This window comes from Larimichthys crocea, chromosome XVII, assembly GCF_000972845.2.
Source record: "Larimichthys crocea isolate SSNF chromosome XVII, L_crocea_2.0, whole genome shotgun sequence".
NCBI classification, from domain to species: Eukaryota; Metazoa; Chordata; class Actinopteri; family Sciaenidae; genus Larimichthys; species Larimichthys crocea.
In genome coordinates, this window is record NC_040027.1 from 20108988 (window position 1) to 20134371 (window position 25384).

Consider the following 25384-nt stretch of genomic DNA (forward strand, 5'->3'; position numbering starts at 1 on the left):
GTGGTGCTGAAATCCCCAAAAAATGATTTTAACTATTTATCAGGATATTTTCCAATTCCTTTTTTATCAATCGACCAACTGATTCACATATTTTATTAGCTCTTTTGTAAGCAGAACTAGTAACTAACAACATCAAATAAATGTTGTGGAGTACAATATTTCCCCCAGACATGTTTTAGTTCAAAAGTATAGCATCAAATGGAAATACTCACGTAAAGTTTTAACATATTTAAAAAACATGTTAAAGGTTTGCTTAATGAAGAGGCTAATGTGCCCTCTGCTCTTGAGCCACAGACACTATTTGTTTAAAAGTGATTAAAGTGTTTGGAGGAAGATGAACAACCAAAAGTGAAACAGTATTCATCAATATCTTTATTATTTACAATAGGCTTAACACTGATAAGCAAAACTTCACAGTAATATAACGTGAGCTTTAAATAAAAAAAAACAAAAACACAAAATATATATTTTGCACAATAAAAAAGTTAATGTTAACATCTCTGCCATTTTTCATCCCTGTTTAGATTCACATATTTCCATAACTGTGTGTGTTTGTTTACATTGCACTCGTACAACTGAAGAAGTGGCCTTTGGTATAATGATGTGTACACACGTTCTCCAGAGCTGTTCTCCAAAACAGGGAGACAAAAAAACAAAACAGATACAGAGGATAAATGCAGGCAACATAAAGAAAGACAATGCAGAAGACTGGTGATGAGAATGAGAAGAAATCTGTGGTCAGTTCAAATATGAAACAGCATCGCTTCAGATATGAGATTTGAGGAAAAAAAATCATACTAAATTATATTATTGAATCAAGTTATGTAATCAATGATTGAATGTCTTTAAAAAATACAGTCCAGAGTGGAAATGTGTTTGATTCTGGGAGGTTTTTCTTTCACTATTTGATAAGGCTTTTAAGTGAAACCTACTCCAGAGAGATGCACTACAAATCGACGGAAACTTAAAGGAAAAAGAGGCCAGACTGCAGCTTGGTAATTGTAAAGAGACAGATTATGGCGACAGAGCAGTTTGGGTAGAGTGCAGCAGACTCAGTTGTTAGAGAGGAAACATGGCGTGGCTGCACTAACAGTGTCAATGGCCACCAATAAATAGCCTTAGTAACTGAGTATCTAGATTCATAATCTTAATAGACAAAGTGCACCTTTCGGTTTCAAGTTTGCATTTGACCATTAACCTCCTAAATAACAGAAATGCATGCTGTAGTGATACCCTTATCACGATCTCATGGCAAAGGAAAGATGGGTTTCCTTTCCTTAAATCCTAAAGGAAATAAAGGACTTTAGCCATAACTGTGAGTCCTCGCAGTGATAGTGTACTGTACTTAAATTATTTCTTCACAAAAAGGCACCAAGAATCATGAAAAACACAAAAGGAAAAAAGACGATGGCATTTGTTAAACTCACATTGAGTAGAAATTTCATCATCAGTTTGTCTCAAAGGATGTTTGGCAAGAAATTGGACATTTATACTGACACACAGTAACATGAAATGATGATATGAAATGCACCACAATACAAGTTGATAAAAACTTTTACTTGGCAATCCATCAAGTGTCATTAACAGGCATTTTGAAAGTGTTATGGACCTGCAGTGTTTACAGATTCGATTTTGTAGTATTAGTATGCAACATGTGTCAGTGAACCAATGTGTCTGAGGCCTTATCCAGTGTACATTAAGATGTGAGCCAAAGCAAAGAAAATAAAGACATCTGTGAGTTGAGTGTGTGTGTGTGCTGTACACAGTTTTGTTTGTGCTCAAAAAAACAGAGCAGCTGTTTCTGGATTTTGAATTCTTTAGTGTGACCAAAATTCCAAAAGTATGGGCCAATAAAACTATTACAATAAATTAAAAAAAGAAAGAATGGCACCGTAAGAGATTAAAGAGTCATGCAGATGAACATTCGACCGGATTCAGAACGGAAGAATAATACATTCATAAAGCAGATATTCAGATCTGGGTGGATGCGCCTCAGGCTTGCAATACATCTCTACAGTCCAAAAACATTGCTCTTTATGCTGTAACCACACATAAATCTTTTGTTTCCTGGATATGAAATAAATCAAATATTTACATAACTTTTTTCTCTCAAAATAGGTCTGTGCTTTTAATAAAAAAAAAAAAAAAAAAAAAAAAACAGGAATAATTTAAAATTCAAGTTCATACATAGACATTCTAAAAAGCATTTTTTCTTTGAACCAAATAATGTACAAATCGCTCATGTGCTGAAGACATACTGCAGTTTGTTTGTTGAGAGATCAGTACTGTGTGATTAGTGTGAAGTAGGTCTCTGCGTTTCGCAGTGTTCATACATTGAAGAATTTGAGGCACTGAGGCCACGACAAGGCTACAGGGAATCCAGCACTGTCCATACTCAGGACATTTATAGAAATACTGTCCCACTTCACCTCCTCATGCGCTACCCTGTGCTCTCCCTCTCTCCTCACTCTACTCTTTTTATGCTCCATCATACAAGGAAGAAATGTAGTGTGCAAGGATAACTGGTCATAAATATTGAAATGCTTTAGGGAACTGGGGATCCCCCCCCCCCCCATATATCTGTGGCACTGTGTTAACGTGTGAACATTGGTCACATCACTGAAGCGAAGACAAACGCTGTGCATATGATAAGACGCCCCACGTTCATTTGTTATGTTTTAGTATTGTGGGGACTAAATAAAATAGATTCATATCAATCTTTTCTTTTTCTTCTATAGATTTGATAAGCCTGTATTTGGTATTACTGAAACGTAAACCTGACGTCTCATTTCAGCTTATTTACACGCTCGTCAAATGCACACAGCTTTCGATGATGTACGTGATCCCTTCAGTCTTTTTTTCTCAATGGTCGCACCTTGTGTGGACACACGGGAATGTCAGCGTTAAAAAGCAGGTGATTATTCTCTATTCAAAAACAAGGCTTTAATCTGATACCAACAAAAGCAGTTTTGGGGGGAGATTTATAATTTTATCACATTTGTCCGTCTACCTTAAAGTACTGACTGTCAGTTGCAGTCTATGAAATGATATTAGAAGAAGAAAACAAAAACATCTGCACATAAAAGTGTTAAATTGAGACCCCCAAAACCCTGTTAAATCCTGATGTTGAATTCTTTAGAAAACAATGGCTTTAAATAAAATGGCTTATGGTCACTCAGTTCCCCAGACGCTGAGCAAAATACTCCCAACCGATGATTCACGATTCACGCATTTGTGAAACACTGCTTGAGCTTACTCTGTGAAAAGAGTTGAGTTGTCTGGCGTTCTCAGTAAGGCCGGGAACAACCACCATCATTCTCTCTCAGTATGTGACAGACTGACAGATATCAGAGTGAGCTTAGACCTACTCTCTGGGCTGGCTACACACAGCTGATACACTCGACATTCATTGAACAAAGAGGCCTTTGTCGAGGCCTGGTGGAGACGTGGGGCTAAACATTTCATGGTGTGACTTAAACCACATTTAGTTTGGTATAAACATTTCTCAATATGTACAGATCAGAGCAAAATTAGTGTCAACACTGGCATTTTATGAAACGGTTGTTGTAAACAATAAAAAGATTACATTTTTGTAGTGATTTCTCTGAGGTACTCTGAGATTTTTTTCTCATTTCGTCCCCCAAAAAGCTGTCAATAGAACCAGAAACGTAAAAAAAGGGAATATAAGCGATCTGTCTGGTAGTTAGAGGTGACAGTTGGTGTCACAGTGGCTACCTCTGTACTACGTCACTAATCTCTTTAATACAGCTGTGCAGGTTGTCCAGTACAGTGTTGGGCCCCACACTGCTCAGCCCTCCGCCTCCTGAGGACGAGGCCCTCAGTTCCTGCAGGCTGAGCTCCAGCTTCCCCACTGCCTCTCGGAAGGCAAATTTGTTCCTCATCTGAGGGATGCAGTCCACATAACCTGAGCAGTAGTCTAGCAGCTGGTGGCCAGCATCCAACACCTGGCTGCTGGCGGGGCTTTCGGAGCTGGCGTGGAGGGCGCTGCTCAGGCACTCAGCACACTCCAGCAGGGCCTCGCGGCTCACCCGCTCCAGAGGCACCCTCTCCGCTTGCTGCCTGATCCGCCGGAGTGCCACTTTGGAACCGGCAGACGGTGCTGTGTGTGTGGAGGAGGCAGTGGTGGTGGCTCCGTTGGCCATTTTGGTGGGAGTCGTGTTGGTGGTGGCAGAGCAAGACGAGGAGAAGAAGGAAGAAGACGCAGGAGGCACTTGTGGTGGTGGCACTGACGGTCTGCCCGTCGTTGCTCCTCCTGATGTTCGCCCTGACCTGTGACCTTTTAATGTGTCTCCGTTCACCTCCACAGGTGCTACTCCTACCTGCTCCTCCCCGTCGCCGCTGTAGGAGTGCTGCAGGCTGCGCAGAGTGGGAGGGGGAGGAGGAGCGCACTTGGGTTTTACAAGTCGCGGTCTGTCCCGGTCTGCTTGGTGTTCAGACAGCAGTTTGAAGCGGTTCCCCTGAGAGTCCAGCCCGACCAGGTGCACGTCAGCTGGGCTGTGCTTCAGCGTCGGGGAGATCAGGACTGGAACTTTGTGGTTGTGAGTCGGTGCACCTGCTGCAGCTGATGAAGCACTGGAACTAGAGGTCTTAGAAGGAGATGACCAACTCTGCTGTCTGTCTAGCCCTCCCCCACTCTCCTCTCTACTCTCCCTGACCCGAGACAGACTGTCCGATTCCCCCACCTCCCCCCCGACCCCTGGTGCCCTCACCCCTACAGCAGAGCCCCGGGGAAGTAGCTTGGCTTTGGGTCTTTCCCTGATCTGTGCAGTCCCCTCATCCATCCTCCTCAGCAGAGTTTCTGAGGGCCGTGCGGCCCCGTTCTCTGGCTGGGAGGTTGTAGAGGCAGTCCTCTCTAAAGGGGGTTTAGCACTACGGTTCCTGGGTAAAGTCAGAGCCATGCGCTCCAGGTCTGGCAGCCCAGCAGACATTGAGGAGGTAGAATTGGACCTAGGGAAGGGTTTAGACCCTCCAGCTATACTTCCACCATCCTCTGAAGAGGTTGTCTTTCCTGTCCGTAGCCCCAGGGTCTTTTTAATGAGTCTAGGGGTGAAAAAACCAGCTAACCCACTCCAACTGCTGCCGCTTGTCACCTGTGAACCGAGGCCCCCGCTAGAGGGTTTCTGGCCAAAAGCAGCCCCACAACACCGTGACTGACCCTGGGTGGGTTCCCCATGGGAGTGAGAGGGAGAGGCAGAGAAGCCGCCGAGACTGTCCGACTGGGGTAGGGGAGGAGGAGCGCTGAAATCAGCCGTAGGCTCGTATTTCTTGTGAGGCTGCGTTTCCATCTCGCGGAAAGAACTGCTCCTCTTGGGTGGCGTCGGGAGGTTGTGTTGGAGCTGAGAGGATGGTGAGGAAGTAGAAGAGGGAGGTTTCTTCCTTATGAAGGAGCTAAAGAAGCCAGTCTTGCGGTCTCGTGTAAATGTGCCCATATCCTGTGCATCCTCTAAAAGGTTGGCAGGAGATTTATCTCGTGGCTGCTGTTTTCTGGGTAGAGCTGGGGAGCCTGACCGGCCATCCCCTCCAAACAAAGAGGAAGCCCAGCCTAAAAAGAGAAGAGAAGACTAGGATTAAAACAATACAAGGCTGGGCTGAACTCATCAGGCAACTCAGCGATCTTTGTTTGAAGGTTGCTTAACATCTTGCAAAAAAACAATGAAGAACGCTCTGAATTCTTTTAGTCTCTCAATATGTTTGTCTATACATTAGTGTCATTCATTGTTTCAGACAGCCGTGCGCTGTTGGGATAAGATGGACTATTCCCTCTCTCTCTCTAAGCTTTTTTTTTTCCCCCTCCGTGGGGACTCACGAATAAAGAAAAGCATTTCAGAATAAAGGATGTAATGTCCTGAAGTCATGCCAGTCAATGTTTCAATGATGAAGTTGCCCTTGTAAAACTGGATGGCTAATACACTTCTAAGACTTAACATATACCAAACAAAAGATGCCCAACCCTTAGTAATAGGAGGGCTGTTGTGTAACTCCACTCAAAGAGAGATATTCAATTTTACTGTTGTGTTGGCATTTAAATCAGAACTGTGTACAATGTTCTCGAACTAGGTAATGAACTAGGAAAACTGCAAAACCTAATAAATTTAAACTACAAACGTGTGATTTGACTAAGGCCACCAATCCTTCACTCACACATAGTATTTCATACATGACATGGTGAAAAGCACTTGCATGTATATAGAGATGTATACAAACAACCATTTTTTATGAATATAAATACAACAACAACAACAACAACATGAAGTAAATACATGCTGAGGTTGGAATGTTCAATGAAATGTATACTTCATATTTGATAGGAATTTTGTTTTGTGCTTTGTGACATTTGTGCATGTTCACACAACTTTAACTGGATTTAGAACATGATGAATGAAACGATTCATCTTCATATTTGTGAACCAAAACATAAAAGCTTAAACAAAATGGCCACAATGGAAGAAGAAGTGAAAAGAAAGACAAAGACAGACTTCAGAATATCTTCTTTACACATCAGGTAAACGCACAAAAAAACAAACATTTTATTTCCAATATATAACAAATAAATAAGCAATAACTTAAAACAAGACAAGACAAACAACAAATAGTATGGAGATTTAATATTAGAGTTAGGGTTAGCAAATAGGAATACACAATGGGTTGCCAAGTATTGATTGTGATGTGAGTACAAATAGACAAGACATTATCAACTTCATTTCATCACATAACACGTGTATGTGTGTCAGAGACAAGGATCAATGGATCAGTTGAATATGTAATGTGTAATATTTTATGGGATGTAGACAGTCAGATAATATTTTCTCCAAGTACTACATGAGGTTGGGTGATGTAGAAGGAGATTATTTTAGTTTTTGTGGAATACATTTTCATTTTGTGTATGAATTAAGATTTGAATGTTATAGATTTGTTTTACTATATATTTAACATGAGACGTGAGCACTGACGTTTCATTGCTCAGGCGCTAACACAGTTGTGATTCTAGGCCAACGTATGGGAACTACATCAGGCCGTGCTTGCATGATCGTCCCGATGACAGATGCTGGCACCAGTGTCAGTCTGAAAGAAAAATGACTGCTCTTCTTTTTAGACGGCGGGCTTGACGGCGCTGCAGATGACTCTGTGAATCGGTGTCCTCTGGCATACCTGCAGAATTATAATGTGGTGCATCTGACTGGTTGGCAGTAAGGTAGGGATGACTGGCAGTACCTGAATGACTGTGAGTGCCGTGATCAGGTCGTCCGTCGAGTCCACCCTCTATGTTTTCTTTGTTTTCTGTGTGCTTGTGGAGTGTGCGAGATTTGGAAGGCAACAGGGGCATGTCGTGACTGAAAGAGTGTAGCGGTCCGCAGTGACCAGAGGACGCGGTCTTACATAGCTCCTCTGCTACCTCTGCAACGCACAAAAAAGAAAGAAAAGAAAGAAAGAAAGTCTATTAGAAGACAGTCATTTTCAAATTTTACACAGCTGAGCTAAATATAATCGGTGCAGCGTTTTTTAGACACTTAATGAAAGCAGGTATGTGTTACCGTACCTTCAGAGATGCTGGAGTCATGGAACATTGTTTCAAAGGCTTGGTGGATCTCTGCAAACGAAGGCCGATCCAATGGGCTCCACTGCCAGCCTGTGGAGAGACAGACAAAAAGGGCATGTTACTACAGGGCAGTATTCTATTTTAAGATTAAATACAACTTAAAATCATATTTTAAAAAAGTTTTATAATAACAGGAAGGCAGTAAACTGTGATATATCAATGATTTTGACAGATATCAAGGAATAGCTAAACTTTTTTAAATCCATGCTGTTCACGTCTCCCCACTGGAGTGGGTGAATAAGTAAGGCGTAGATAAGACAGCTACTACTCACATGCTCTCATGAGTTCATAAACTTTGGGTGGGCATCCCTCTGGCTGTTCCATACGGTAACCTTTCTCCAGGAGGTCATAGACCTGAGACAGATCGATGCCAGGATATGGAGACATGCCATAGGTGGCGATTTCCCATAGCAGCACTCCAAAGGCTGTAAAGGAAGATGAGAACCAGACATCAGCACATTGGAAACAAGCTACAAGAAAGAGAAATTAACATGTAGTATGAAAGTACGGCCATGTATTGCTCACCCCAGACATCCGACTTGATGGAGAAGGTGTTGTACGCAAGGCTCTCTGGTGCAGTCCACTTGATGGGGAACTTGGCCCCAGCATGGGCAGTGTAAGTGTCACCGGTCATCAACCTGCTCAGCCCAAAGTCTGCAACCTTCACAACATGATTCTCCCCGACTAGGCAGTTCCTCGCTGCAAGATCCCTGAGAGAGGACAGTAAAGCAAGCAGAGGAGAGCGAGACAGAAGAGGAAGAGGTGGGAAAGCAAGAGACATTAGACTACTTTGGCATATGAGGTGGACAAATGCATGGACAAACAAAACTAGACTATCCCCTCACCTGTGTATGAAGTTCTTTTTCTCCAGGTATTCCATGGCAGAGGAGATCTGTGTGGCCATGTACAGCAGCACCACAGCATTCACCTCCTCCTTGTCACAATCTCTCAAGTAGTCCAGCAGGTTCCCGTGTGGCATATACTCTGTGACGATGTAGAACGGAGGCTCCAGCGTGCACACACCTGTGAGAGTGGGTAACAGTTAAAATGAATGCAGATGCCAACAGCAACTAGTGTCAGATTTATTAAAATACATATTGTTTTTGAAAACAAAAGGTTCATCAATAAATACAATCAGTGGGTTTCAGCAATACTGACCTAGTAGCTGAACGAGGTTTGGGTGTTTAACCTCCTTCATGACTGCTGCTTCTTTCAGAAATTCTTCAACTTCCATGGTGTCCTCCTGTCATTATAGAAAAAGACATTTTATCAGTGGGCTGGACAGACATAGCAGTTTTTAACAATATATAGTGATAACAACGTGTAATACTAAAGTCCACCTGCAGGGGGCGATCTGTAACCATTATTCTATGTGTTCAGATAAAAACCATCAGGATACTTTTACAATTCAGATTAATGTTCAGTGAAACTTTAATAATGCCATCAGGGCCTTCATACCTTGAGTGTTTTGACAGCCACTGTGAGGTTGTACTTTTTCCAAACTCCCACATACACCTCTCCATACTGGCCTCCACCTAGCTTGTGCTTCATGGTGATGTCTGTGCGCTCCATCTCCCACTTGTCATGGATGGGTGACACACCGTACACTGTGGGTTTGTTACATTTGGGCGCTGGGTAGTGCAGGGTGGTGACCAGGCCATCGGCTACAGTGGAGTGGTGGTGGACCAGCTCGGCCAGGGTGGCAAAACGGCTCTCAGATGTCACGTACACCTGAGGAGGAAGGAAAGGAGGAAGCATGGAGGAGAAAAAAAGGAGGGACACAGTTAATAAATGCTGCCAAAGCCTTAACACCAACTAAAGCTAACAGTGCCACACCACTGGACTCTTATTTGACTCTACCTTTCCATCAGAGGCTGTGTTAATCCGATAGTGGTAGACTCTCCCCTCATAGCGCAGAGAAATTGACAGCTGTCCGGGGCTGCTCTCGCTTTCTCTGACTAGGAAACTGCCGTTGATGAGGGATGAGAGCAGGTACTCTGCAGCGCTGCGTGAGACTGGTCCATGGTACCAGCTATGCTTCTCCAGACTGTTGACTGGTGTGATGTAGTTGGAGGGCACCCAACCCTGGCCGTTCTTTGAGCGCACTTCACTCCATTCTCCATTCTGGTTGTAGCCCAGCACTCGCAGCTTCTCACCTGAACATAGGAGTGGCAACTTGTAAGTCTTGATCTATTGGTAGCAAGTCCTGGTTAGAAAGATTATTGCTAAGCAGTAGTTGTGTGAAGTTAAAGATTCTCTAATAATAACTTAAAGAGAAGATGTTTTATGATTACATATCTGCCATATGACTGCAGGATTTCATTTACTCAAATTCCTTAGAGAGACAACAAAGAATGAATGTTCTCATCAGGTCTCAGCTTTGGTCATAACACCTAAAAAACAGATCGTAAACAAGAGAGAGGAGTCATGGATACGACATGCCTCTCCTTGAAACTACATCAAAAGCTATGGAACAATGATAGGGTTGGGTAAAGGGCATATCTGTCATAGAGGGCTAGGCAAAACCAGGCGTGTAGTGACTTGGTGTGTTGCCTCTGCCTGTCTCTGACGCAAGTGCAGACATAAGACACAAAGGAGCAGAGCAACTGATGTGCTGGAGACAGTAAGAACGAGGGAGCTATCTGTACAACAAACAACAATGAATGAAGCAGTGATCAGTCCAACCGGTTGGATGGTGGATTGGAGAAATAGAACAGGGGAACATGAAAGAGAAAGAAGAAGGTGGTGACTCTCTCTGCCAGCCTGGAGAGGGAGGCAGAAGTATCTACCCACCTCTGCACTTCCACCACAAGTTTACTACCTTTTCTTCTTGTCTACACTCATCTTTATCTCCCTCTGCATTCAGACTCAAAGTTTCACACGCAAAGTATTCTTTAACACCTTGAATTCTTCTACTTTCAGCAGCTCGGAGCACTACATGACACGTTACCCTTTAGTGTGCGTTCAGAATCAAAACAGACCTGTGTTGCTGTGGGTGTTGTTGCTTCAGATACAGGTGAGGCAATTAAATTGAATCCAGGTGGAGTAACAGATTAATGTGCTTAAAGGCTTGTCAGATGCCAAAGCACTGCAGTGGAGAGGATTTCACAACTGGAAACATGGCAACACTTTGATCTTTCGTTGAGAAGGCAAATAGTAGAAAAAAAGCCTTTCAAAATCACAAAAAGTTATCCACCAAGAATGTGTGCTTGCATGTATTTGGCTGGTTCACAGCAGCACCATGTCGAATGACGTCGTGTTGCAGAAAAAGTTGAGCCAGGTTCAAATTTTTATGCCGGATGACCCTGTATTTTTTGGCAAAAATTGCACCGCCCAGGCTCAGGCCTCATACAGATGTATGAGGTGACTGTGGTTTTTCACTTAGGGCTAGAGGTGATCTCAATGCAGCTTCAGGCTATGCATTAAACTATGAGAAATAGCAGACACTGAACATCACTGAGTATAGTCAGTAGGACAACTGTGGCCTGCTAACATATAACCTCTAACCAGAGCTGCAGCAGTCCACAGAACTGCATTAAATAGAGATGGTTATCCACAACCAGCCCACCAATTCATCAGTCTCCTCTGTGTCTGTAGGTTTTGTGGGAGTGGAAACACTGACTGCCTCCCTGCTCCGAACTAGGAGCAATATGTGCCCGAAGCGGGGCTCTGGTCTGGCCTAGCCTGGTTTGGCCTGGCACGGAGAAGAGACAATGCTTAGCCCCAGACAGGGGTCTGCTAAGTCCTTCTCTGTGATCAGCCTGTGACCGCTGAGCTCATCCACCTGTTATTATTACAGTTGAACGTATTCCATATTAACGTAGCATTCGAGGCATGCTGGGTTGTTTCCACAGAGCAAAGAGTGGGAGAGATAGGAAAAGTGCAGCGGAGCCTGGGAGTGCACATGTGCTTGCATGCATGTGGGCAGGAATATGAGATTTACTCCATGAGTCAGGGTCTAAACATCATTTCCATCCCAGGCAGCTGCCGTGGAAGTCCTAAAACGATGGATAATTAACACACTCTGCCACGTTTAATGCTTTAGATCGGGTTGGGGACACGAGCCTGGCTGTCTCTGGATAATATTATGAGGATATTTTTAGCTCATTACTCAGGGGAGAGCTGGTTGACTGGTTAACTGCTGCTGGTTGAAAGAGAGGAGGACTGGACTGAAAGAAAGAGTGTGCGTAATGGAGAAACAGTGAAAAGATATAAGCATCAACAGTATTTCAGTCATGCTGTCTGCAGAGGTTAACATTTCATTGTTACAAACTAATATTATTATCTTTCAACTTCCGGGCTGGTGGATAATAAAAAATTGCTCACAGGTGGTGCAATAGACTCAAAGTACAGAGTGAAACAGGGGGGTGGGGTGAGTGGGCGGTTGACAAAGATGACTGTAGGCTGGGTCGGATACCTGCTGACGTCACAACAGGGAGAAGAGGCATAACGGGTCTCTAAGCTCTATTGACACACCACATTCTTCTGGCATAATTATACTTTTACTCATAACACATTCTTTCTGGGAGTTGCTGACCTGCCAATCACGGACACTGCCTGAAGGATTTTAGAGATGACTCTTTGCCACACGTAAGGAATCCCTTTGTTCTGTTGCAACATGTGTCAACAGGGTTGCTCAGAGAATTAAGTAACATCACGTAGCTAAGTAACAACCATCAGTGATGATGCATGGAAAAAGTGTACTGGAGGACATGTCTTTCAAGTTTCAGCACATAACCCAGAGACAAAAATCTCTTTTGTGAGTCACGTGGAAGTTAATAAGTAATCAACATAAACATAATCAATTACAGCCATAGCGCCGTGCCATTGTTTACCTTTAGTGATGCTGAGAGTGTTGTCTCCGCTGGCGACAAAGTCATAAAGTGCAACAAAGAGGTTAGGGTCGCTCTCGGCCGCCCCCAGCAGGTTCTCCTTGGAGCTCCAGCGCACCGCCTCCGTCAACGCCGCTGAGTCCAGGCCGAACGGCCGGTGGAGAGCTTCTGGAGGAAGACAAGGGGCAGGGGTCAGAAAGAGAGGAGGGAAACTGTGAGACAAAATGTGACTGAGAATGCAACATAATTTGAACAGGTAAAAACTGTGGAAAAAAACAATTTTGAGACAGAGCCCTTCAGTAGCATCACAGCCAAAAGCCAAATACTACAAATTGAATTATCCATAACCCCAAGACTCTATTTCACAGATGGTCTACCTGTCTGTCCAGGTGGGTTCCCCTGCCTGAGCCCTGTGTGGAGATGACAGCCGCTTAGAGCAGCCCACTCTTCCTCGAAACTGCTGCTTGCCTGCAGGCACCTCAGAAGCATTACTTTAACCAGTCCACTCACTGACAAGCACTGTAATCACTAGCTACACACAGAAGCCTGCTGTGTCTAGCCCAAACCAGGTAAAATCTGAGGTGGGAGTGTTTTTGTGTGTGTGTATATACACTGAGAGCGAGAGGGAGGAGCTCCAACACCGGGATAAGAAAGCTCCCCTCTCCAACACAGGATACAGTGATTACCATGGTGACATTACACACACCCACGGACAGACAATCATCAACTAGTAGCCGGCATACGTACTGTATTCAGCACCTGCTGCCAAAGTCACTGCGTGTGTGGACAGCTGCTGAGCGGGTGGGAGAGGAGGGTGGTGAAGAATGAGAGTATACAGGCAACACGGGCAAGTTTAAAACAGAAAAGCAGGTATAGAGCGAGGCTTTTCAAAATAAAGTGAAAGTGGTGACGCAGACCTTAAACTAATGATCCTCTATTTATTTGTTAATATAAGGATTTTACCTTGTCCATAGCATCTGTGCAAAGCCTAGCACATTCAGGAAGCACCAGCTGTAATCTTAAACCTCTTTTACTAAAAGATCCAAAACAATCAGCCATGTTTATTTAACTCTGTGGTCTTTCGGGGAGTTGTAGTTAACGTTATAATTGTAGAGGATTGTGTTATCCGTGTAAGACAAATATTGGGAAACAACACGGGAAGCAACATAAAAATATATGACTTGTATACATGCAGCTCAAAATAAAAAAGTGGTTTGGCAGTCAGCTACATTAGCACAGACTACTCATTATTTCTTAATGATGGTGTGGTCCAATTTTTTTATTTTAGTCAAAATGCAAATAAATAGTTAATGTTGAAATCTTTTTTTTCTGGGAACCACACGGGTATGACTTTTTATTTTAGCAGAAAAAGTCAACATGAAGCACTTACAGGGATGGCTAAAGGTTATCTTCCGGTTTTCAACATCTGCTTAAGGCTACCACCTACACATCCCGGCAAAAGTATGACGAAGAAACTAGTTGATTTATAACAGTTTCTTCCTCCTGCAGCAGTTGTTCTGTATTCTATTCACTTTCAGCCTCGGACAAATTACACCCTCATGTCAGTAATATAAATGGTGCTTTTAATAAGCACTAATTAGCAATCCTGTCGTATCGTCTTTTCACCTTGAAGCACCATCGACTGATTCTGCGGTTGTAATTACAGCTGGCAGTCCAACATTGAATGTAATACTCTTAACATAGCGTTCATTATCGCCATCAAGGTCAGGCCTTGGTAAAAAAAAGAAAAAGAAAACTCTGCGGAGTGTGCGCCCCAGGTACGAAAGCTCAGTTCTTGCCACAGCGGCCCAGCGTTTGAATCCAACCTGTGTCATTCCCCCTCTCTCTATCATCACTTTCCTGTCACTCTTCAGCTGATACAATACAATCAAGGTTCAAAAAGCTCAAAAATATTTTTTAAAATAGTATGAAAAGCAGCAAGAACTGATGTCAATGAGAAAAAAAAACGTGCAGTGTAGATATCAGAGATATATCAGAGATATCTACACTGCAATGAGAATGATGGAGGCTTTTCACTCCCAGCTTCTGAGACACTGGCCATTAAACAATGTTAAATACTTTTAATTGTTCCGTGCAAATTCAAAGTATTGTGTGAAAACTGTGTGTCATCGCTCTAATCTTGTAAAGCTGGCAGAAGTTCCTCTCATAATTAAGCATTTCCCATTGTTAGTCTACACCATGTGGCAGACACATGCCATGCATACGGAGGGGAGCAGGGAGATTTGAAGAGAGAGTTATGCTCAAACTCAATATCTTTCTACTAAAAAAATAAATCTGTAACCGGTCCACATCTACACACAAGGCTTGCCCACCTTTGTTTTGGACCAGCATGCACTGCAGCGCAGCGCTTGCTGTGACCTGGCTCAGCCACAGTTCCCAGTACATCTTCTGCTCCGGTCAGGTCAGCTATCCAAAGAAACACTGCAGGTTTTCCCGATCCCCTGTGCTGTCTCTGAGCAGTTGTTTTAAAAGCCTGACTGTGTCTAAGACGACGGAGACTGAAAAGCACAAGTGTTCATTCTTCTGGCAAAAAAATAAATATATATATATAAAAAAATTTAAAAAAGGAGCACAAGCTACTTCTCTAAACTATCTCCTTCACTGTGGGAGCGCAAATGCTGTACACGAATGGAGAGAAACGGAGACCCCCCACACAAAGTATTTACCCACGCTGTCCTTGAATCAAACCACCTAAACTTCTGAAGTTACAGTAGTGACTAGCAGCCTCCTGCTGGGAACTCCCAACTAGCTTTGATGTGGCCTAGGGGAGTCAAGATTTCCAAGGTCCATCTGGAGAGCACAGACATCCATGACTGATGTTCTCTGCGGTTTAATGCGCTGTAAGGGACGGCAAAACGTGGCAGAGAAAGGGAGCGAGAAAGGCGTGCGGTGGTGGTCGTATCTGTATATACAGAGGAGGGGTGGTGGTGGTGGGTGGGTGTATGGTATGGAGGAAAGTTGAGCTGAATGTGACGTGTGTGCATTTGTGTGTGTGTGTATATGTGCGGTGTGGAAGTGTGTGTGAGGCCTGGACCAAGAGCACTGTGGCCAACAGCAGATGGTCGTTCTTGTTCCCCTTGGAGGGGGGGTGGGGTGGCGGTGTGTGTGGAGGTCCTAATGACCCACACTTTTCCTCTGTGTGTGTGTGTGTGTGCATGTGAATAAATGTGTGTAAATGTGCATGACTGCAACTGCCATAGCCAGGCTGAGCCAACTGTCAGAGCTGCTCCTCTTACACAGCTACGTATCACATCACTCTTGTCAGGAATGTTTTTAATGAAATAGAGATATTATGCCATACGCATTTGTCAAAGGTCTCAAAAGAGTAAGACACGAAAAAGAAACTCAATCACAGATTAGTCAAGTATTCCGAGGCCCAAATCAAATAACCTAATTACATCAAATTGTTTTCATAGCATGATCCAGATTCATTAAGTTGATCATATTTCTTAAATTGCTTCTAAATCCTTCTTACGCCAGACAAAAAAAAAACAAAAAAACAAGATGCTGTTCCACTTGGCCGAGCCTAAACCCCTCGTGCGCTGAGTCGTTTTGATTGAGGGAGCAGTTGGTCTGCGTGGGGTATGTCGTGTGCCCGTCCGGGTGCCTCACGGTGTGTGTGTGCTGTGAAGTGTAAGCACATGTGCGTTCTGAAGAAAACTACGGCTTTGTGTCGAGCGGAGCACGCCAAGCCTGCAACCCCCCTGAGACAGCTGGGACAGAGGTGACCCTGGCCCTAAGGCGCACACATGCGTAACACGTAGACACACATCAATGGTGAGACTATTTCCTTGGCTGTCCCACGATCCTGCTGCTTCCCCCTGCAGCTGTTTGTATGAGTTTGTGCCTCCATGTGTCTATAAAGCTTTCACTTCACCGACCCGCCACCTTGTGCCAAAGTATTAAAACACAAGAATAACATCACTTACACGCTCTAATCAAAAACAATACAGTTTGTATCTGAAGCCCATGACCAGCGAGGTAAGGGTGTATTTTTAGCTGCTGGAGAACAAAACATAGCAGCATGACATCCAGAAATAACTCTGCAGAGCACATAGTGATGGTAGTGCGGAGATAGATGGCCGGCTGCCTGCAGGAAGTCCTAACAAAAACCTGAGACAATGACGCGGATGAGACCCACGTACACAAGACATTACGTAAGCCTACAGGACGGGCCAGATCAGGTCCTGTGGCAGACTGAGACAGAAAGGCGAAGAATACAGGAGAGTGGAGCCAGAGAGACTGATTAACAGTGAGATCTGCTGTATGCTGTAATCTAGTACCACCATTTATTTGTCTTCTGATAGTCACTCAGTGAATATTGAAGTTGTAACAACTTGTTTGACCTGACTCATGACACTAAAACACACAGAGTTCATGATATCACTGCGGAGGATTTGAAGGACCATTTTAAGACGTGATTACCACGAGAAATTTTAAAAAAAGTAGGGAGAGGTGTGGGCCAGGTTACACCTTGATGTCTTTACAGTCTGTACAGCATAAGAACCCCATTAACTCTTCCTTACCAGTGAATCGGATGACCCACGTTAAATGTGGTGTCAAACTAAATTAAGCAGTAATTATTTAGACAGTAAAAGATAAAATCAAGAAGAAAATGGTTCAAATGTATCAGATTTTCTGCTTTTCCTGTTTTACATCTTTGTAAACTGATCAACTTTGGAGTTTAGACTCTTGGACGCCGAACAAGGTATTTGTAGATATCGTCTAGTTCTCTGGAGTGTTGTGATGTGTATTGTTTTCAGATGATTTGAAGACCACCAAGAGAGCCAAATACTGACGATTAACAGAGAAAATAATCAACAGATTAATCAGTAATGAAAATAATCATGAGTCACAGCCTTTTATAGTATTCGACCAGGGAAAATGAAGTATCAACGCTACTAAATACAGAAGAAATAAAGTTTAAAGGGTTGTCACGCAGGCTGAATGTGGGCTGAGATGAAATGTCAATCAACCAAAACACCCTGTGGATTTATTTGCTTGGTTTAAATGTTTGACATAAAGAATGTGACTTTAGCCATATGTTTCTGAAGGGCTGTTTTGAAGCTCAAAATCTGTGCTGCTGGCCACTGCCATAATCTAAAAATCAGAAAAGATGTGGATCATCGGGGGACCTAAGGTGGGCCGGATTACTCCTGTGTGCTCAAACAATCTGTAACGGCACCTAACTGTCAATCAAAGCAGCCATTCTGTTAATGTATGTATAAATTTAAGCCTTAATATAATTTGAACAGGTGAGTTAAAAAGAAATTTAGACTCAGTACAGTTTTCATGAACGGTGAAATTAGCTATAGAGACCAAAACTGATTTTTGTACCAGGCTGTAAACATGTTTATTTCTGCTGTGAAGTTGGACAGTCTAACATGGGGACTTATGGAGATTGACTTGTTCTGTAGCCAGCCTCAAGTGGACGTTTGAGGAACTTTAGTTTTTGGCACTTCAGCATTGGCTTCACTTCAGAACGCCGCTCGGTTCAAAATAACGACCAAGGGAAATACAATGCATGTTGAACATGTTTTTGATAGGTTTACTTTGTAGTCTGGATTAGTGATGTTAGACATACTATAGAATAAAAGTTCATCAGATTTATCAATCAGTATATCTAGTATAATCAAAACAGTGAAAAAGAAATTGTATGTAAGTTAACGTGCATGTCTCTAACATTTCACCAACAGGATTTAGGAGCAATTCATCTACTGTCTGAGAGGCAGTCCATCGAGAATCCACGGCCAGAAAGGAGAGAGGAAAGTCAGTTGTTGTTCATGAGGACTGGACAAAGGACAATAGCCTCATTAATGCCACATCACAAGTGTGTGTGTGTGGACAGACTCAGGAAAATATTCCCTTGTTTATGGAGGACAAGGAATGTATCGTGTGAAAACACAATACTTCTGCTTGCTGATATCAGTCTGAAACACCCGATGAGTTTATCAGCACTGGGACTTGTGTATACAGTCCCATAGTATAGCATATATACATGTCTATACCGGCAGATTCACATGCCTCACATTACCCAACACATCCGGGTGTTGAAAACCTCTGAGTAAGTAGTTACGCACTCACATGCAGGCCGCTGCCGGGAACGCGAGTGAATGTTCTCTATTCAGCTCTGTCTATATGGTCATCAAGTCTGCTGTGTACGTGGAAATACATCAATCAGTGGACAAACACCAGTCTGGGCCTAAGGGCCTGTGGATCATCCTGCGATGGAGAAGAATGGAGCTCTAACCCATGCCATGCCCTGCCCCTCTCAGGGCTTGTTATGGGTTAATAATGGACTCTAAGTGCTTCCCTTTAGGTGTGCTGGAAACAAAGCTAAGTGCTCCTTTATGTGACAGCACAGAGGATGAGTGACTTGAAACAAACTCCTCATCCACACTAGCTAGAGTGATCTGCTTCACACACATAGGCCAAATACTGTGCAAGCAACTAATTATATATTTTAATAGATTGGTTACATTTAAAAACATGCACAAAACAGAGAGTACAGTGTTTTTAAAAAACATGTCTTTGGATTGTTAACAAGTATTTCTACTTCGGAGCTTGCTCAATTCCCAAGTCCAAAAGACAGCCTGTTTTTCTGTCTAGCAGGAGCCATAAATTTACACAAAAGTACACTGAACGGAAATTTTAAACTGACATGACTACACTAGATGTCAGAGCACCATCCTCCACTGCAGATCTGCCCGCTCTTGCCCAAACCGTCATGCAATACACGTGGACGGTGTAAAAAAATGTCTACGTGAGGTGTGTGTGTGTGTGTGTTTACGTTGTCGAGGTGTGTTCGCCACAGCAGATCTCCTGTAAAGAGAGAGACACCCTCCTTGCTGCCTCCTCCTGCTTGCTTTTCATCTTTCTTCGCGGCGAGGGTTTACAGAAGAATCCGTAGACTAATCTTGAGGTCTGAACAGCTAATCTGTGTGCGGTGTGGTTAAGCTGTGCTGGGATGCACATTTAAGCTGCTTTACAATGACTCGGTTTAAAAAGAACCGACTGGACCCCGGTAGATTTTACTTTCACTGTGCTCTTTAGTTCAGATAGCTGAGATACCTCTGGCTGCCAAACCAGCCCAGTGAAACATCTACATTCAATGTGCAGTATGTGCCAAGCCATGCCATTCCTCGCTATGGTTTCTCTACTCGTCTTACAGATACAGTTTCAAATTCAAACTGGATTAACTGGATTATTTGCCTTGTGTAATGATAACATATAACACGACAGTGTAGGACTAGGGTAGCAAAGTCATTAGTCACTCGAAAAACGAATTAGCCGAGGTTGACAAGTAACCTGAAATCCATCTGAGGAAGTGACTCAAAGTAAAAATCAACAACTTATAGCCGTCTCTTCTCACAGGACATTTGAGGACAGCAGTGCCACAGGACGCCCAGATTAAGGTTTTCTGACTGACTGGTCAGCTGGTGGGCGATTACACAAGGAATGGGACGTGCTTGATAATCCCTCGAAAGAGCTGCGCCACATTACAACTTCAACGATGAGACTGAAAGAGAGACAGTGCGACGGAGAATGTGTATATATGCATGAGCATGCGTGTGTGGGTGTTTACAGTAAGTGTGTGCAAAGTGTGTGTTGCCAGCCAAGTCTCCAGCCTGCAACCCACAAGATAAGCAGCAGTGATAATGCCAGCAATGGAGGACTGATCCTGGAAGCGAATCAATGCTTAACAGGCTTGGCACAGGGACTGCCCCCCCCTTTTCCCACTCCTAATTTATTTTTCCCCCCGCTGCACCATTGCAGCCTAAAGACTAAAAACTGTGATTTAACCAGGAGCCACTGAAAAACAATTTGGCTAGACCTCCCCACAAAGTCTAAAACATTTGGTGTTTTTGAGCCGACAGATGCAAGGGATGGTTTCACCATCTGCACAGCCAATCGCTCACTGTTCTGATTAATCCTCACTCTTTAATGATATAAACTGCGGAGAGCCGAGGCCAAGGAATAAAAACTAGGACTGTGGTTTTGGGAACTACAGAAGGTTGACTGGTAGCAGATGCAAAGGCTCAAGGCTGCAACTGGGAGTTTGGGTACAGACGCACACAGCGACAAAAACTTTACGGGGGGAAAAAACAACAACAAAAAAAACTCAGCTCTGCTAAACTTTGTTTTAATTATATGATCAGTTTCATGCAAATAAGCCAAAACTCTTAATTTTGTTTTCCGTGTGGTCGTATTAGATTACGGCATATTACAGATTATGAATGAATCTGTATTTTGCTCATTTTTAATGGAATAACTCATCATGGAGAGATTTATAATAGGCTGAGGTTTAACATTGATTCTACGCAGGCAGAGCTGGTAAACTGCAGGGACTAATAGCAGAAGCTCAGGCTGGGGTATAAAGACGCTTGGCAGTCAGTTGTAGTACAGCGCAGGCTGGCGACGAGGACGAAGGCACAGAGAGACATCAATTATTTAACAACCATTACACAGTGCACAGTGGTACACGCAGTCTTTAGACATGAACCGTGTTTGATTTTGTTAAAGCTACCTGCACAGAGACACCCTTTGCTCCTGCAAACATCCATCTAATCCCACTCATTCCCAACTCTGAGACTATCAGTCAGACTCCTCAGTTTGGCCCTAATTTCAAGGCAGTTTCACCCAGAGGAGGTGTGTCCATGGCTCCTCCTAGTGGTTAATGGCAGTCACTAGGACTGACTAACTAGTTTTTTTTTATTAATCAACAAATCAAATCATCTTTACTCCAAGATATTATCTTTTAAAAACCTGTTAAAGTCTCACCCATGGCATCTAAAATTTGATTTCCCCCAGATATTGCAGTGGCTGTTGTGTGACTTGGTGACTGGTTGTTGGGGTTTTAGCACATAAGACTCCACATAAAAGTGGATTTGTCTCTAATCTAATTTCACCCATGATGCAAATCAGCTTAGGTCCTTGGATCCTGGATCCAGGCATCTCTCTTCTCTTCTGAGGAGCTTAAGCAGCGCAGCACTTTAGGTATGACAATCGCGATCAGTACTGCTGCCAAAAAAAATATTCAAATCCACTCATCTGCCCCAATTTCTATGATCTGTTATAAGCAAAAATAGATTAGCCCATCACTTTGTCGATTTTATAAAAAGAATCTTAAGAAGTACCGGTACCCGTTACACAAATATAGGAATCATTTAACGAAAGCAAAATATAAGACGTGTAAAAGTGACAAATACTGAAACTGTAAAACAACGCTGCAGTATCATCATTTCAGCAATTTCACCTCACTATGACACTTCACAGGACTACCCCCACTGCAGTGTGTGTATCAGATGAACCCACTGCAGAGACGGAGATCTCTGAACTCCTGACAAGGCCAAAAAAAGGTGAAACCGTCAATATGTTGCAGCCACTGATTCACCAATACAATACTGCACTTCAACCAATACTGAGAGGTGGCTGTCTCCCTTTGAATCAGCACAGAGGCAGGATGCTCCCTGTCCGTCCTTGTTTAGCTCAGTGTTTTCGAGCTGGCCTGTCTGTCCAGGAGGGTAAACATTGTCTTGTTTGGAGACAGGGCAGCTAAATTAGTGATGAGCTGGAGAGAACTGCTGTACACCTGAAAGGGACAGGAGCTGACTCACTTTGTCTAAAGTGTAGAAAAAGAAAGACAGCCCAAAGCTGGTATCTATAGATGTTGAAATATTCACTACTACTACTACTAAGGAGAGAGACGTGAAGGGAAAGGGGAAGTAGAGGACACTGGGCCAGGCATATTAACAGCCAATTTACACCAATGGCCTCCAGTCTCTTGTTTGTTCCCTTAAAGTGACACAGTGGTTTCAGGCATACTGATAGAAACTCTAGTGGAAGCATGTGCTCATATGATACCCACTGGAAAGACAGGCAGCGACACACACAGGCATGACTTCAACAGAGAAAAACGCATTCTTTGTAGACTGGCACCTTTCAATTACATACCAAGAAGGCATCGCTTAGTCTCATGGGTATGCTAGTCTGTTATAAAGCTGAATTAATAAAAACCGCTTCGACATGTTGAAGCCATTCTGCCTACGAAAACACAATTAGATCCTAAAACTTGAAGCAGATCTGCTGTCAAACAAACACCAAGTAGTCACGCTGGCTGACTGTCAACTATACTATGCATCTGTTCTCTTCTGCTTCCTCTTGCTGCTGTGGCACTTCAGTTTCCTTGCATGGGATCAATAGTTTATCTTATCTTAACTTCCTCTTCATCAAATCAACAGAAATCAAATCTAGTCTAATTGTCGTGGAACAGATTACTCAGATTGTGTCATTTATCCCATATATGACACTGGATACATTCCTATATAGTCAAAGAGATAGTCACTTAGATTTTTTTTTTTAAATTATACATCACGCTATAGTATAAAATAACATACTTGACGGGTGATAACGATACATTTTTGAGCCCATTCGAACAATCCAAATTAAGGAACAGAGACATGTGCGCTAACGCTGCATCATTATCACATAAATAGACTACTAGAAAAGGGGCACTTTGATAGTCAGTGCACAGTCCCAAGCACCCTTACTTAAGAGTCTTTGTTCTATTATTGTGTGCTTTGAAGAGTAGCAGTCTCTCTCTGCAGAGTGACTATGTGACTGCATCCCGGCTGCTATAAAAAGGCCACTCCTGCCCCGACATCGAAGAGAACAGAACAGCGCAGACACTGAGTGGTGCTGCACTTAGTAGGTCTGTCTGTCTGTGTATGTACTTCAAGATGGCTTTCGAGATGTGCCAGCTACGACTTGAAAATGTGTTCCATTCCTTAAAGCTTGCACCTTCTTATGTGCCCTTTTCTCTGCAATGGCGTAAGGGAAGTTTCTGGTCTGGGACGTCAGCGGAAACTAGGGAAAAAAGTCATGCCAGCAGCTTTACATCTATGCCGCAAATATGAAGAGTGAAAAAAAAACAGCCAACTGCAGGTAGACGGACTTTAAGCATCCCACCGAGATTACAGTCAAAGTTGAGCACATGGTGTCACAAACACACACACAGAGAAGAAGGAAGAGTAAACCTGCGCTGTAGTGGTGATGATGAGGATGATGATGTTATGCACGCCGCAGTTTAGACATCCTGTCATCCTTGTTACTTTTAAGCCCAGATCAGCCACTTAGAGATCCTGCCTAAGGGGAGGAAAGAGGCAGGCCATCTAGGGCACAGGGGGGGTTAGTGCCGGGCTATTTCTCCATGACTCACAGAGCCAGATAACAATATCAATGCCTAGTGGTTGCTCTAAGGCAGGAACACTGGTGATGGCAAGTAGTGCCACACCTCTATATTGTGGCCCTTTTTTAAAAAATTATTATTATTCCTGTAATACATGAGTCACCTAACGTATTCCCTGATCGTGTGGGAAGACAGACATAGGATATTAAAATATAATCACATAAGACTAGCTTTAAACTTTGATGTTTTGCGTGAGCGTAATCTTATAATGACACAGAGGGTGACTTAAATAATTCACACAGATTTCCCCCCCAGTGGATCAAAGTGTGCAGTCAGCTTGCTTGAGTGTTTGTAACAGTAGACATTATCAGACAAGAGGATGTAAGCGAGCATGTGAAAACCACTAGGTACTGTAATGTGAGCCTGTTAGTGGCTGCTATAGTGAGTTAATGGGGTGGAATTGCTACTCGACCTCCGGAGGCAAGAATCACTGTTTACCAAAGCAAAGTATCACACAGAGGAAAAACACAACGAGCCAACCCTCCAGCTTTGACCCTGAGGCTGAGCACAGTGGACTGCATGCAGCACATACATATGCTCCCGACATACTGCTACAACTGAGCAAATTATGTTCCCGCACAAACGCCCCTGCGTGTCTGTACACACAGACAATGGACAAATTAACACACACACGCCGTAAAATGGATGAGACACACAAAGCTAAGATTGGTTGGCATGGCTATTTCCGCTAACGCGTCGTTGTCAAACTAGCACGCACTCGGCTAGCAGCAGCAAACATACATCAAAGTAAAAAAAAACAAAAAAAAACACCTCTTTCATTAACGTGTTTATCTTGTTACCTGAATGCTGCGTGAATATATTGATCCCTGGGTCAGGCACGTTGGCTGCAGCAGCCCTGCCCGGCGGTGTCCCGGTGCTACTGCCGGGTTCTCGGGGTCTCCTCCCGGCGCCGCTCCCCCGGTTCCCCTTCCCTTGGTGCGGTTGGGACGCGTGGGGCTGTGGTGGCTGGAGTCCGGTCGATGTGCCCTCACCGACGCGGCCTACCTGCTGTCCCATCCCGGTTGTTTGGCGTAAGGACGTGTGGGACGAAGCGAGCAAACCCCCCTTGCGTACCTCTGTGTTCACATTCCCCCCCCCAAAAGCTGGAGCGGCCTGGCCCGAATAGTCTTCCTCAATCCCCTCCCCGCTCTTCTTCACCGAGCTAACGCTGACTAGCTCGCTCGGTTAGCCTGTTAGCCTAACGTTAGCAGCTATCAGAGAAACCCACCCACCCTGCCTTTAACAATAAAATCGCAACCCCGGCGTGTGACAGCGATTGTCTCTATCCCGGCGATCCAGATGGTATCCGAGCAGATATTGACGGTACCCAACGAGCGGGAATCGGTCAAATCGGGAGCTTTTTTCAGGATCGTTTTGCCGTTGTCCGGCCGCTACGCGCCCCCTCTGACGCCGCCATCTTTACCGCAGAATAGAAGATGTGTTGCACAAGGCGGGGGGTTCGATCCCCTGTCACCGTGATCCTCCACCTCTCCAGCACCGACACCAACCGGGTCCCGACAATCCCCCAAAACCGGTTCCAACGGGCTGAAATGGTGCCATCTGAGTCCAGAGTGCTGGAAATGCAGCAAAGCTTAAAAAAAAAAACACCAGCTCCATCAGCTATTGTTTTATAAAGCAAATGCAGGGTGGTGATTTAAAATAAGT

The 25384-nt window shown here is 43.8% G+C and overlaps 1 protein-coding gene across 4 annotated transcripts; it reads right to left on the reverse strand.

Annotated features, from left to right (window-relative positions):
- Positions 1-1542: 1542 nt before the first annotated feature.
- On the reverse strand, positions 1543-25340 carry abl2 (c-abl oncogene 2, non-receptor tyrosine kinase). 4 transcript variants are annotated; one of them, XM_010743836.3, is made up of 11 exons: positions 24520-25340; positions 12454-12615; positions 9479-9774; positions 9077-9349; positions 8777-8861; positions 8464-8641; positions 8144-8328; positions 7891-8043; positions 7559-7648; positions 7234-7416; positions 1543-5563 (listed from the first exon to the last, which is right to left on the reverse strand). In XM_010743836.3, the coding sequence occupies exons 1-11, from the start codon at positions 24734-24736 to the stop codon at positions 3732-3734; spliced, it is 3654 nt and encodes a 1217-aa protein (XP_010742138.1). In that variant the 5' UTR covers positions 24737-25340; the 3' UTR covers positions 1543-3731. The 4 variants fall into 4 exon arrangements, with proteins under 4 accessions (XP_010742138.1, XP_010742137.1, XP_019118394.1 ...); XM_010743835.3 differs by having other exon boundaries at positions 12454-12618; positions 24520-25339; XM_019262849.2 differs by lacking the exon at positions 24520-25340 and adding an exon at positions 12828-13046.
- Positions 25341-25384: the final 44 nt, after the last annotated feature.